This window comes from Amborella trichopoda, chromosome 7 (assembly GCF_054954075.1).
Source record: "Amborella trichopoda isolate Santa Cruz 75 chromosome 7, AtrichopodaSantaCruz75HAP2 v2.0, whole genome shotgun sequence".
Taxonomy (NCBI): domain Eukaryota; kingdom Viridiplantae; phylum Streptophyta; class Magnoliopsida; order Amborellales; family Amborellaceae; genus Amborella; species Amborella trichopoda.
Window position 1 is genome coordinate 18292206 of NC_142342.1, and position 15236 is coordinate 18307441.

Here is a 15236-nt window from a genome sequence, read left to right on the forward strand (position 1 = left end):
GCCAAAGAAGAATGGTAACCTGGACATTCAGAACCTTGAAGAGTTCATAGAACTGCTCAGTTTGTAGCACTGCTCCCTTAGGTAAATCATGGAGGTTTTCCAACAAACATGGACACCTATAACAGCAAGTCATCCTTAACAAATATGGAAGGGGTATCTCAGGTGGCTTTTAGAGGAATATCCAACACCAATGCTTCAGAGGCTTAGAAGGCCACTGTTTTAGCATATCAAGAATTCATTGGGAATGTTCAATTTGGGCTTAAGACGAGAGACACAATAAGACTCTAGAAGGATGTATGGGCCAGGGAATCAAATTCAACTCTAGGATCTAGAGATAAGGGACCTAATAAGCTTGTTGGATATCCTTCCATCCCAGTATAGTCTGCGGTCTAGCAGTGACCACATGGTTTGGACCCCAACAGCCTCATGATTTTCTTGAAGGGCTCTTTCTATCCAGCCCTATGTGGATGTCATTGCTAGCAAGGCGTGGTTCAGCCCTGCCCCCTGAAGATTCAGACCTTCAACTGGCTGGTCCTCTCTCAGAAGGTGCTAACAAGGAACCAGCAACAGAGAGAGAGAGTGGGTTGGTTGTTGAACCCACTGATCAGTGTGTTAGATGCTTCAAGGCAGAAGAGACAATTGACTGACTACGTGCTCATACACCGCCAAGTTGCTTCCAGGCAGTGGACAACCATACAGAAATTTGACTGAAGCTGGGTATGGCCGCATACAATAGAACTACTGTTTGCGCTTACGTTTTGCCCCCATACCCATCCTCGGGTCTGTTCCTGTGGAGATCCACTCTACTGTCCACCCTGTGGCCATCTGGCTTGAGCAGAATTCTCAGATCTTTGAAAGCAAAGCAATGATCTTGGAAAGATCGAAGCTTCGTACATTCTCTAAGAGTTACTTCTTGAAAAATTGGAAAGCCATTAGCCACATCGATCATGGGATCCAATATCTAGGTCCTGCTGCCTAATGGAACCATCAAATAGAACTTTGACAGCTGTTCCTTGGATAACCCCTGGCCCAGCTTGGGTCAGGAGACTGTTTAGAGACTGCTCGCATGATCTAGTACTGTCCTTTTCACGTTCAATTGGCATGCCCAATTCCATGTTGGCCAAAGCACGCCCCCTATTGGAGGGTCTCAAAATCCCCAGCCTCATTGTCAAAGGCGATTGCATGAGCCTCAAAGGTGGCTCCATGCCTGTGGAGTGTAGAACTTATTTGTGACCAAGTGTTTGAAATCATCAGGCCCCTCCTAATTGGATTCAACCGCTCTTGTAGAGAGGCCAACACTGAAGCAGATAACCTAGCAAAAGAAAGCTCCTTGGTGCAAAACTTTGTAATGCTTTCTTCAAACTACTGATAGCACAAGATCCATCGGACACACAAACCCACCTGCCAACCCCCGGCCCAGAAAAATAAAAATAAAAAGAAAAGAAAAAAGGAAACAAACGACCACCCCCATTTTTTCTCCTCTTTCCACTCTCCTCTCCCATTTTTCCTCTTCCCCAATTTCTCCCTGTTCTTCACTCTTCCTCCTCTTAGCCATTTTCTCTGTTTTCCCCCTCCCGGCTATGTTTGGGATGCAAGTGTATAATCTCTTTGCAGCAGTCTCATTTTTGTATGGTACTGGTAGCCAAAAAATATATATGTTTCATAGATCCTATAAAATAAGTCCATTTTTCATCCAAAAATAAGGGGAGGGGGGGGAAAAAAACACTATGGTCATACGGTCACAAAAAGCAAATTTATTTCATGGGACCATACTTTTTCAATACAGATGAATATTCTGGACATCAAGAAGAAAAAAAGAAAAAGCTAAAAATAACAAGGTACTAACAAAAAAGTTATGCTTCTAAATGACTGAAGAATGGGACACATTGAGCAGAACTGTAAAGCACTAACAGGCTCACATGAATGTCTTTTGTTTGTTGGGGGAGACAGACTAATGAAGAAATCTAATGATTGAGATTGAAATATTGGATATTCATTCCAGCGAATCACAATCTCATTACGATCATTTTCTCTAATTGCAGAGGTCTAGGAATGGAAGCACTTATCGGCTGCTTTGAAGACCATCTTTGCATAAGATCAGGGCTTTGAAGTCAGTTGAAATTGGCAAGAAAGCCCTCTCAGAGAAAAGAGGGGACAGTTACATGGACAGCCATGTCTATGCTGCCCATAGAAGAGGTTTGTCTATGACGGTAAGCGAAAATGAAAGCCAATAAATTCATAAGTGAATTTCATGAAAAGAATTTCTCTTTCTTTTGTACATGTCAACCCAAGTAAAAACCTTTTACATTTACATCACAGAGAATCATAACAGTGTAGCTTAGTCTACTTCCCTTCAATCTTATCCTATTGTGACTAAGCCAGAGGTGACTCATCTCCAGCATCTCCTAGTTCCACTTCTCATAGTTAGCTACAAGAAAATAATGGGCTTCTTCTCATAGTTGGCTAATGTTTGGGTAAGAGCCCTCATGCCATGACTACAAGTTTTGCATATCGGTTATAAAAAATGTCAAGCACCCTTCCTAAAAGTCATATCAATATCAAAGGAACAAATACCAACCAAAAGTAGAACCCATTGTTATAATAATAATGTTTCTTGACTTCATAGAATTAAATTTTTTATAACTATATGCATGCACAAATGTTTCAGATTCATGGTATGGACTACCTTAATCATAAATTGTAAGAGAACTTATGAAAACCCAATAAGGAATCCATAACAATGAATCATGGGTATTATTTCTAAAAATGCTTAGTAGAAATGCACCAATTCATTTCAGTATGCAAACCAGTACCAGTACAAGTAACCATACCCAAACCTGGCAAATATTTGTCCTCTGTAAAAGTTAACAATGAATTCGGGTTCTATGGGAAATTTATGGATACATTAATTTAAAAAAAAAAATTGGTATGCTCAAATTTGAACAAATGATTTAGAAGATATGTCCAGAAGAACTGGAACTCCAGAAGCAAAGGAACTATTTCATAATTGTACCAAAATAGGGGGAAATTCACACAGACAATCTGCAGAACTAGGAATCTTTGCTAAAGATAGTAATTATAGGCCTTAGGGAACTTTAGTGAAGCTGATCAAACAGGATAAATTAGCTTTACTATAATAAGCAAATCACGAAACCAGTAAACCAAAGTAAAAAGGAAAGCTCGTAACTTCATGGAATTATCTATATATGGAAAAAGAAGCATGATAATAATTTAAGCATGTACACCTCTTTCACAAAAGAGGCCTATCTAGAATATCTCAAAGGAAAGAACATACCCTTTCCTTGTGTTGATCGTCATGATAATACTTCGAGTGACGATCAGATGGAGAAGAAATTATTTCCGTGCCTTGCCTCCCACTTATTTTGTCACGTTTGTATTCTGTGTGCACCCATTCGGCATCAGAACTAGGAGAGCTACTACGTGATGTTTTTCTTCTCTTCTTCCGGTTCTTTGAATGCTTTCTTCTCTTGCCATGGCCTTTTTTTTCCCTCTTTGTTTCGGAACTTGATTGATCTCTTTGGTCTTCACAATCTGAGGAGTCAGTGTCAGATGTACAACTTCTTTGCCCATGGCGTTTATGACCTCGACTCTTATTATCTCTTGTTTTCCTTTTCTCTTTTTCACTTTTGAAAATGAAGTGCTCGAAAAACTTACAAGAGGATTTGTCACAGTCCAAAGACTTATTCAGATTCATATCTCTGGAGTTTCCACTCTCAATGGCATGACTCTTACTTGACTGAGAAATCGTGGGAGGTTGTAGTTCACATATATCACCGGAAGATGTGACTGTTCTGATTCCTGCAACATTTTCCTGCTGTTTCACAATTTCCATAGTGGCTGATGGTGTAATTTTACTGCCAGGTCTCATAGATCCATCATGCTCTGATAAACTCCGAACATCAGCCAGACCTTTGTGTTCTTTTCCAGAAGCCACTACATTGTTGTTTGGCATGGAGTCAAATGAACCACGGGGAACTTCCAAGCCAAGCTCTTTGCCCAAGGACTCCAGAAAATCTCCTGCAATTAACCGATTCAGAGTGGTATTAACTACTTCTGTCTTCTTACTATCAATTTGACTGACACTGGAGTCATTGTTTTCATCATCTGAATCATCAGAGAATATAGCCTGCATCAAAAAGCGGAACCCAATTTGAGCAGTTAACATGATAGTACTCAAGCTTAAGCTACATACATGATGACAAACACCAATTGCAGCAATTGAAGGCAATCCTCTGGAAGAGTACCTTATACAGATCAACAGGCTTTTGTACAGTTGAAACATTGGGTTCAGGAGCTGTCTCCTGGGCTGGCTCATTAGTTTCAGAGAATTCTGGCAGAATTTCAGAAGGTGGATTTTTACTAGCAGCAGGTGCTGTATCTTTTATGTCATGGACAGGATGAGATATTAAGATGAATGAGTCCATTTTGCTTCTTATTCTGGGCAAGGGAGGTGGCTGCATACACAAGAAAAATGATAAAGGAAATGCATGGTAAAGAAGTCTTATACATAAATTGATGTGACAAGCAAGAACATCAATAGGCAAGAAAAATGATAAAAGGAAACATTCTCATTCATCATCTATCTATGCACATATACATATGCCATGGAAGGAATAAAGACCAATAGCCATAACAAATTTCAATACAAATCATACTTATGGAAAACAGTAAAAGAGGGGTATAAGAAAGGCAAATTATTAATGATTTATCTTACCAAATTTCTTATAGCAATCAATTTGTTCTTCTTCAAGGAAGAAAAATCCTATTCATGAGCTATTAATTGCTTATGTTCTTGTCCTTTCTGTCATATACTAATGGCAGATGGAATGAGGAAAGGTCACCTCTAATATCCATCAACAGGAGACACAACAGGTCTAATGGAGAAAACAATTAAAACTCCTCTTTCAATTCAATAAATAGAAACCAATCAATCATTCAAGCTAAAGTTATTTTGTTCTTAACTAAGAGGCACTGTTCACTGACTCTTAAAATAAATAAACTCATACATTGTAAATTGGAAAAATTACAAAAAAACCCCAAGACTACACTTTCTATACAACTTACCCACAACCTAACTTTTTCTTTCACTTTTTTTCCAAAATACACATTCTATGCAAATACCTTCCCAACCAAAAATAAAATAAAAAATGCCTAAACTACCCTCCTTTACTTTTACCTTACCCACTCCTCTCTCTCTTCTATCTCACCAAAATAGGGGCTCCGGCACTGTGTAAGTGCGGTCCGGTACTAGGACTCTGGCACTGTGTAAAGTGCGGTCCGACAGTACTTAGTTTCCGTCCGGTAGTTGTCTTAGGGCGGTCCGGCACTTGTGCGCTCAGGCAATGTGATGGTGCGCTCTGGCAATGTGCTACTGGGGTCCAAAAGTCAACGTCAAATCTGGCCAAAATAATTTTTGTGTATGAGAAGGGCATTTCCGTCTAAAAAAATGAACTTTTTCCCTTAGGGGGGGGGGGGGAGGGGGTATTTGCACAGAAAATTTGTTTTGGGCAAAAAGTTAGAAAAGTTAGGTTGGGGGTAAGTTGTATAGAAAGTGTGGTCTCGGGGGCTTTTTGTAATTTTCCCTTGTAAATTCAATTTGTTTGAAACCAATAGTTAAACACGTTTCTCAAGTGCTTCACAAAGGAATATACTTCCCAAACCTGGCTATACATTGTATGTATGGTATTGACTCTAACTTGATACGCATAATAGTTTTAAACAAATATTATCATTGGTGAATTAAAAAAATGGCTGGTTCAGTCCCCATATTTTGATGATTGGGAACTAGAATACACAAATAAATAAATAAAACCAAATGTGAATTACCGGCGAATAACACCCACAGACTCTCCTATCCAAAAGAACTAAAAACCCACAGACTCTTTTTTTATAGGACATATCATACCTTCCTAAAAAACTCATAAATAAAGAAAGAAAATGAACCAAAAGAAAGACCTATCTTTCCCAAAGAAAATGGACTCTTCTTATCATAAAACTTGCTAAAAAAATTAAACAGACTCAATTCAAGTAGACAGACTCTATCTATTAAATTAAAAACTTAGACAAAATTTATTTCGAAGAATGCGGTAAGATGAATAAATAATAAAAGTCTACCCACATCTCTAAAAAATTAAATTAAATTTTGAATCAACCCATCTTTTATCTACATCACTCTCCCTTGGTTGGAGAGAACTCGTCCTCGAGTTTTAAAATGCGGTAAGATGAAACTTGTATCAATCCCACCACCTTCTTCAACCTGAATATTGAAAACACGATTCTGCGACCTGTGGGTTATTGCACTGATCAAAACACAGTGATTGTGAACTGAAACTGATAAGCCCTCGAGGAAAGGGTCATTGTATTTTGATTTTCAGTCACATAAACTTGCTGAAATTGCTCAAACTTCACCTTAGAGCACATAAGGTATGCTTCTATTTCTTTGTCATGCATCTCCAAAGGCTCGATCTCCTCTAGGTTCAAGTCAACACCTTGAGTCTCCACCTTTCCTTTGATAAGAAAATTAGATATCCTTGTTGCTAGGATAACTTCTCTCCTTTGATCTTGCTCTTCATCAAATATAGGATCTTCATCAAAGATGCACTTTCATCTTTCTTTTCATCAAATATAGGACCTTCATCAAAGATGAGATCATCTTGGAATCATAATTCCAATTGAATATCGAAACCTATTGGGTTTTTTTTTTATAACTGTTAACATTTGTATTGATAAAGATGGATCGATACACGAGAAGAAAAGGCAATCCAGGAGTGCCTAAAACCTAGGACTCCTGATGAAAACGTGTCAATAGACTGTAATCAAAATGGGGTTATAAGAATTCCCCTTACAAAGTAAAGTGTAAGTGTACAAAAACGATACAAAGGGGGCAAGGAAGAGAAGCAAAAAAAACGCACAGTCCCTTTGAGCTAAGCATAAAGCCCATAACAAAACTAATCTTCTGCAGGCCCTGGCTCCGTCCTTAGCTAGTAAATCGGTGAACCCGTTCGACGTCCTTGAGATAAGCATCCATAAGATTTGTGTATCCCTGCAGAGGTATTCGATTTCATCAAAAATGGGTAAGAGGTACCAAGGGGGAGGAGTTGTCTTCGAAGCCCAAGAAATAATGTTCTTGGCATCACCCTCCACAAAGAGAGATTGTCCTCAAGACCAATCGAAGCTTTGAATGCCTCTAAGGAGAGTCATAGATTCTGCGAACTGCGAATCATGGACCCCAATGTATTCAAAGAACGAGAAGAGGGCGTTTTGAAGATGATCTCTAAAGACCCCTCCTACCCCCGCATGACCAAGGTTCTCTAAAGAGCAGCCGTCAAAAATGAGTTCGATAGTTCCTTGGGGAGGAGCCGTCTAAACAGGATTAACTTTGGTTTTCTTTGGGTTATGGAATAAAATCTGCTCCCAATTCTGGCTGAAGGAGTCCCTAAGAATGCCTTTGAACCAGGGGTTGTTAGCCACCCAGAATGTTACCAAGAACGTAACTTTCAAGAATAACAGAGGAGCAGAGATGGACTCTCCCCGAAAGATACAGTCGTTTCTTTCATTCCAAATTGTTGCTACCACAGTAGCTTTCCAAAGGATTCTACCTGCTTTCGTCCAGTGCGCAGCCAAATTTAACGGGAAAAGATCTTTTACCGTCGGGGGTAAGACCCAAAGCACCCGAAACTGTTGAAGGAGTAGGCTCCAAAGCTCATGGGCCACTTTACAATGTAGGAAGAAGTGGTTATTGGATTCCTCTTGGTTCAAACACATGGCACACCTATTGGGAATAGGGATACCTTTCCTTTGAAGTTGATCCACTATGAGTGCCCTGTTTGATCCTGCAATCCAGTTAAAGGTTTGCACCTTTGGGGTAGCAATGGTCTTCCAGACTAGTGCGAGTGTCGAAGTAGGATTGAGGGGGAAAGTGGGGGGTTGCATGAGGCTTTTGTAGAAGGAAGTAACATTGAAATCCCCAAAGGGGGCAAGGGACCACACCAACTTGTCCCTCCCTTGGATAGGGATGAAGGTGTTGAAGAGCAGTGACGAGAGAGAGAGAAATTGAAGAGATTCGTCCTCAGAAAGGTTCCTTCTAAAAGAGAGGTTCCAACATCTCCTACCACATTCAAGTTTGAACTCGTGATCAATTGTTGCTTCTCTATTCCTCGCAACAGAGAACAGTATGGGATGGGAATCCTTTAAGGGGGCATCCCCTAACCATAAATCTGTCCAAAACCTCACTCTAGTTCCCTCTCTAGGACAGAATCTTAAGTGTGTCCTGAAAGAATAAAGGGAAGTCGTAAGACACCTCCACACCCCTGAAGCATTGAACCAAGATCTGTTGTCTAGGATCCACGAAGGGGCCGGGACATGGTACTTATTCCGAAGAACTTGTACCCATAGAGAATCAGATTGGGTGGCCAACGCCACCACCATTTCCCTAAAAGGGCTATGTTGTGTTTTCTCAAGTTTCTGATTCCCAACCCCCCCGGTGTTTCTGCGCCCCCCTTGATTCCCAACTTGCACTCCACTTAACCTAATAGAGTATCATAATCATGGGGGGACATTACATCATCGTATGTCATGGTGTGTTCCCCTTATCCTCTTACCACCAATCACAACTCCTTATTTTGAAAATCCAAAGGTCCTCAAATCACCAAATTACAAGATTAATAATTTTACGAAAAATATGAAAACCCTACATATACACATGTATAAACACATTCCACCACATGTGTCCCACACATGTGCCACAAAGCACTACACATATCAAGATTATATGTAACAACCAAACAAGGTCTTCACGTCAAGGATAGGCCTATCACCTCATGCCAAGAGGGCAATCGTGACAGTCTTGAGCTTTGCACGTATGCACACATTGGCCATTTCTGGCACACGCCACACATGTGGGCGTTCTCACGTAGAATTAACATTCAACACATTTAATTAAACATTTTTCTTCACTATAATTTTTTTAAAAATTATCTAAAATCATGATAAATCAATTTTAATCATTTTTCATTAAAATATCATAGTCTTGCTCTTCTTATAAATCCAGATGGCAAATTAGGATCCCACAAGAGGTTGGGCTACATGCTACTCCAGTGGGCTAGACCTGCAAGCCCAATCCAATTTCTCGGACCACCCCTATAAGTCACAGACTTAAGTCAGGATATGAGTGAACCTGTCAAAGCTAACCAATAGGTGGTTGGTCTCCAGGGTGTTCAGTGGATTACATAATCCTCCTAAGGACGTGAACTCTTGCGGATGCAGGGGTCCTCTCTCAGCACGTGCACAATTCTGATAGGTGGATCTTACCTTATTAGAACGGCTTCCCAAAATGTGACTGTTTGTGCACACGCTGTGAGCAACTAAGAGCCCAACTTAGCTCACATAGGGTTTATACACAAAATATCTCAAACAATCCAGCATCCACTGATCTCCAAGCCCTGGCTCACGACATGAGACAAACACAAACATACCAACCTTGACTAGAGGAAACCCTCAATCCTCTCGGTTCACAATATGGTCCAAGAACTTTGCCTCATTCAATTGGGGTTATTCAGGTTATCCAAATCCTTGTATGCAAAGATTTTGGTAGCGACTATGTTCTCGGTCACTACCACTGTGACTCTGAACAGTGCTGGTATTGCACAAAAAAGACTTGAAAGGCCATAATTCCAATAGTTTCGAAGTGCATGGGGGAGATTGGCATTGACTGGTTCTCCAAGTTGCTCACACTGCCGACCATGAGGAACTCGATCACTATCCCAACCATGAGGCTCCCGATACAGAGTGTTGGCATGGAACGAGTTCTCGAAAATAGCGTCCAACTCACTACTGCATCATGGTGGGTCAGGGCTAGATTTTGCGCCAAGCACAAGTTCAGCTCCTGTACTTGCCTTCTCAAAATTTTGTTCTCTATCTCTCAGAGAGCTCAGCGGTTTCATTCTTGTCGGATGGATTGAGTTCCGATACCCAGCCATAGACCTTGTCCACAAGCCATGATGCCTATCGGAAAACACCACGACCCACAAGAATCAACTATGCTTTGATACCATCTGACGCAATATAAAATTACCGGTGAATAACACCCAACCGCATTTTAGAGAGAAATAAAAATCGAGAAGAAAATCGCAAGCGAAAGGAACAAACACATAGAACCAAGTCATCCGCTACGAGCCCATAAGCAAAGAGGGAAGAAAATACCATAAAGGGCCACTCTCTCTCTCTCTCTCTACACGATCTGTAAAGATCAATAATTTTTTATTCACCAAATAATCATCTCTTTACAATGAGCTCTTCCCTTTTTAAAGACCATTTTCCAACTTTCCTTACCGACTAGTCACATTAATGTTTTTCTAAAAGATGAGCTTACTATTAAAGCAAACTCTATCTTCACCCCTTATAAAAGCGCTCTTTATCTTCTATTGATGCAAGCTTCCAAAAATGTATTCCTCCTTCCTTAATAGATGGCTGTCAATCCCATTCCCTTATCGAAGATAACAATTGATTTAAAATAGTAAACAAACTGTACGTCTAAAAATACTAAAGATAACCTTCCTTTCCTATAACCATTACTCTCCTAACCTTATCAAAAAAAAAAAAAAAACTGTTACTCTCCTATCCAAAAGAGCTAAAAACCCACAGACTCTTTTACTATAAGACATATCATACCTTCCTAAAAAAAACTTATAAATAAAGAAAGAAAAATGGACCTAAAGAAAGACTTATCTTTCCTAAAGAAAATGGACTCTTATTATCATAAAACTTGCCAAAAAAAATAAACAGAATCAATCCAAGAAGACGGACTTTATCTACTAAATTAAAAACCTAGACTAAATTTATTTCAAACAATTAACCCTAAATAAATAAATAAAATAAGGGTCTACCCACATCTCTAAAAACTAAAAACATAAAAAATAAAATAAGAATTTGAATCAACCCGTTTTTTATCTGCATCAAACATGTTTAGAATAGTTGTGGAGTTCATTAAGAACCTTTTATACCAATGTTATTAGGATTGGATCGGCCACCGGTGGAGGTCTAGTCTAGTGAAAACCAACTTACAACAGTTTTACCATAATTGAGGAAAAAACACAAGAAAAAGAAAAATAGGAACATTGGTTTAAAAATCTTAAATATATTACAAATAATGCCCCACATTCTTCAGTCGTTTTAATAGGTAGTTGACTATCTAACCAACAAAAACCGGTCAAATATTGTGTTTTAAACCAAAAGCAATTTTCGTAAGGACCAGAATGGACCAAGGTATCAGTTGACAGTCTGAATAGTTGCTCTAGTCCAATCTTGATAACTATGTTTTATACAAGTAAGATGGTTGCTCATCCTACCATGGCAGATCTATGATGATTGGAAGTCTCTCAATCGCCTCCTGGATATCTAAGATGTTTAAACTAGTTAGTCTGGGAACAACATGCCCCCGCAGTGTAGTTTTCTATATTTTCTTGTGATTTACACAAACTTCCCATGTGTTCTATTTTGTCGTAATGCCAATATGATATATTTACTCAAATTGAAGAAGACTGAATCACATCCACCTCTTTACAAGTATTAAACGTTCAAAACACTAAGCCTCTATATCATAACAAGTTTATACAAATTAGAATTTAATCCTAATCTACAGGGATGGAAAGAAAAAACATAAGAGCTATCCTTCAAAAGTCTCATTGTTGTTTGTGGAAATTGTTGTAAGTAAACTCGCAGTTAATTCTCTCATATTAACCTAAAATAACTTTAATGGAAGGAATAAGTAGCACAATATAAGTTTTTCTCTTTTTTCTGGATTAATCAATATTACAAAGTATATCATGAGAAACTCAAAAGCAGCTTTGGGGCGGCCTACTTTGAACAAAGAGAGATATAGCGAAACAAAAATACGAGCAAGAAAAATATATACAGCTCAAGAAAAAAAAAAGTGCGACAAATATGAGCCACTGATTCCATCAGGGAGATGTGTATTCTATGACACCGACTCATCTCACATTCTTACACAGCTAAACTAGGACAATTCAAATTCAACTTAAAGTAGAAAGATAGCATATGAGGCAACATAGATTAAGATGAATTTCATCCCATGTGAAACTGTGTTATTCCAATAATTAAGAAAGAAGACAAGGAGCAAAGGGGGCTACACATAAAGTACTATTAAATGTTTAAGGAAAAGATAAAAACATCAAAGTTTTTACACAAAAAGGGCATTGACGAACCTTTCCAGCAAATGGATCAAGTAGATCAAAGCGCTTGCACAAAATTGGTGCAGGTCTCCACTGATACTCTTCCCGTTTAGGACATGATCTGTTTCCTGTTCTCTCATCTTGATTAGGTTTATGCCGCTGCTAATACACAAGGGGAAATTTTCCACGGCTTAAAACTGTAAACTGCATCACAAGGGAACTGAAACAATGACAAACTTTCAGCATACATACCTGGATGTCCAATTTTTCTATACCACCAGAGGTGAAACGTGTTCCAGCATTAAATGAAGAATCTGTTAACTGATCAGCTGTCACTTTCTTCAATCCACCTTTTTCAATGGTCTCAGCTGCAGCCTCAAAGTCCAGTCTCTCCTGAGCACGATGCAATTCAGACATACCACCAGAATTAGTAGACCGAAGGCCACCGTGATACTTGTCCTTGAGGAATTGCTCGAATCTCTCTTGCTTGGCAGGATCATTCTTAAATGGCTTTTCAGTTTGAGCAACTTCAAGCTAGGATGTGAATATCAATCAGAACAAGCATTAGTTTTATATAAATGATAGTACAAGGGAAACCAATAAATGAATAACATAAAACTGTATGCTATTTATCTAGAAAACAGGGCCATCACTGGAAATACACGAGACCAGAGACAATAGAATGAAACTAAATTGAAATGCTAGCATACCAAAGATGCAGGTTTGGTGAATGTATCTGACAATATAGACTGAATACGAACTACATCAGCAGCAGGGACAGACACATTTGAAGAGTCAGACCCTCTCTCCAAAGGCCTTTCACCAAGAAGTCTTCCCCGACTTTCTGCTGACATCTTTTGGGTGGTTGTTGATTTTTTCTGTAGGGGCAACTTCAATTGATCAGAATGTTTTCTTTGTTCTTCCCATAATCTCCTTCTGTAATATTCTTCGCTGTCTCCCCCACATAGGAAAGAGAATAATGGGTTTCCTTCGTTCCTTTCTCTGGAGAGATATTCAAATGCTCTGCCACATCGTGCAACAAGAGTGGCCATGCCATCAATCATTCTTTTCAATTCGTTGTCTTCAGGTGGAGGAACCTCTAGAGGGGGTGCATCACTTATGTTAAGGTCTCCTTCCAATTGCACGGGAAACTTGTGATGTGGTTCAAAATCACTGGGAACAACAGGTGGCAGGAATCTGAAAATAGTTTACAGATGTTAGATTAAATAAGCATCAGAGACGTAGATTAAAGACCAAATTGCTTCATGAACATAATTGGAGACCAGGAAATTATATTTTGAGCAATCCAAAGAGTTCACAACATTCACAAAAAGAAGCTGAAGTGTTGCAAATAAAATGTAAATACAACTCACAGTTAAATGGAATGGACTTCAAGAAGAACATTACAATCAGTGAATACCTTTCTGGTTGAAAGTTTGTGACTGATGCAAGACGGAATCCAGGAATGGTAACATCTTTCTTGTTCACAGATTGCTTCTTTTCCTTGGTGGACTTCATTGGCTCTTCAACTTCTATAGGAGTTTCTTCAAAATCAAATCCTGGAATCATAGTCATATAAGCTCATGAGGGGCTGGCAGTGGAGCAAAACCAATTGCTAAAACAATAGATGCACATCAATAAATACCCAAAGTAGGATCATTATACTCCATTTGATCACTTACAATCACTAGAGTACAATAAATAGGGTAAGTGAACATCAGACAATGGAAAAAGATTAGATAAGGTTGACACCAAAAATATAGAATTGAGATGCACCTCTAAAATCCTTTGAAAAAGGTTGTTTTGATGTTAGACAAGCATCTAATTGATCATCTCGACATCGAGATGGATAGATATGGAGAAAAAAGAGATTCAAGTCCAAAAAATCATAAATCTTGCAACACATTATCTGGACCGTCCAGTTTCAAAATAATCATGCGTTTATAGATCTGCTTAATTTAAACCATTTATGGAGTTTAAAATTTTATAATTTGAGATAAAAATAGATTCTCACACCATCCTAAGAATTTTTTACATCAAAATTGCATCTCATGACAAAGTCTGGACGTGAACCTTACTTTGATAGTTTGAGGTTGCAACCTTATGCAAACCACACCCTTAGATAATGGCCCGTTGGAGAATTATTACTGGATACATTTACATAACCATTCAGAGTTCCTAGTATTTTAATATTTAGTTGCAAAACTAAAAGGTTCAACCTCTAACTTCCAGTTCAAAAAGATATATAATCATTGCATTGCAATACAAACCATGATGATAGTATTTTTCTCCACAAACTTGTTTATGTTCAATTTGAAAAGTTCAATGATAGACTTACTCCACAAATAAAGCACCCAAGCTTCAAAAAGATATCAACATAACAAACCAATTATGTTCCATTCAACACCATATAACCACCATAAATAATACAGATATCAAAACTAACAACCACCACATAAGTCTATGATAAAGTTGCCATTCCAACCATCATGGAGTGGCATTGCGTCCTAGGCAGTGCTTCAATGCATCCTGGCTGAGGGCAAAAATAGATCCTCGACCAGGGCATTTTTGACAACCCTCCCCCCCCCTCCCCCCTCCCCCACCAACCTAAAAAAATCAAATAACTCCATGTGTGTTTTAGAGAATTAACGACTCTAAAAATCTAGGATTTCTAGATTTCTATCAAGATTAATAAAAAGTTTCAACATTTTCAATTACCTACGAAATCAAAAGATATACTTCTTGATACTTTTTGGAGATTGGATTGGGCACATATGAGAACTTTAGCAACCAAAGATTTCTGAAAAGGTTAATGCATTATAATATTTTCATTAGAGTTAGGAATTTCTTTGTATGTGTCATAATTTTGATATTCTTTTATTTTTTTGTTTTTCTTTTGTGATATTTTTACATGCTTGTAGTTGAAATATTTTGTGAACATTTACTGGTTTAGGCCTATATCGAATTTCATTTTGAAAAGCTAAGTGCGTTACAATATTTGAATTAGAGTTTGATTTCTTTAATTTT

The 15236-nt window shown here is 38.5% G+C and overlaps 1 protein-coding gene across 8 annotated transcripts in view; it reads right to left on the reverse strand.

The window, feature by feature from the left end:
* The window catches only part of TGH (SWAP (Suppressor-of-White-APricot)/surp domain-containing protein), a 57937-nt gene that overhangs the window by 16988 nt on the left and 25713 nt on the right, over positions 1-15236 (reverse strand). For all 8 annotated transcript variants that reach the window (XM_020671555.2, XM_020671558.2, XM_011627604.3 and 5 more), the window contains exons 12-17: positions 13630-13768; positions 12920-13406; positions 12462-12743; positions 12243-12368; positions 4266-4475; positions 3296-4147 (exon numbers count right to left, since the gene is read on the reverse strand). In XM_020671555.2, the coding sequence (XP_020527214.2) occupies positions 3296-4147; positions 4266-4475; positions 12243-12368; positions 12462-12743; positions 12920-13406; positions 13630-13768 (2096 nt within the window). The remainder of the gene's footprint in view (positions 1-3295; positions 4148-4265; positions 4476-12242; positions 12369-12461; positions 12744-12919; positions 13407-13629; positions 13769-15236) is intronic.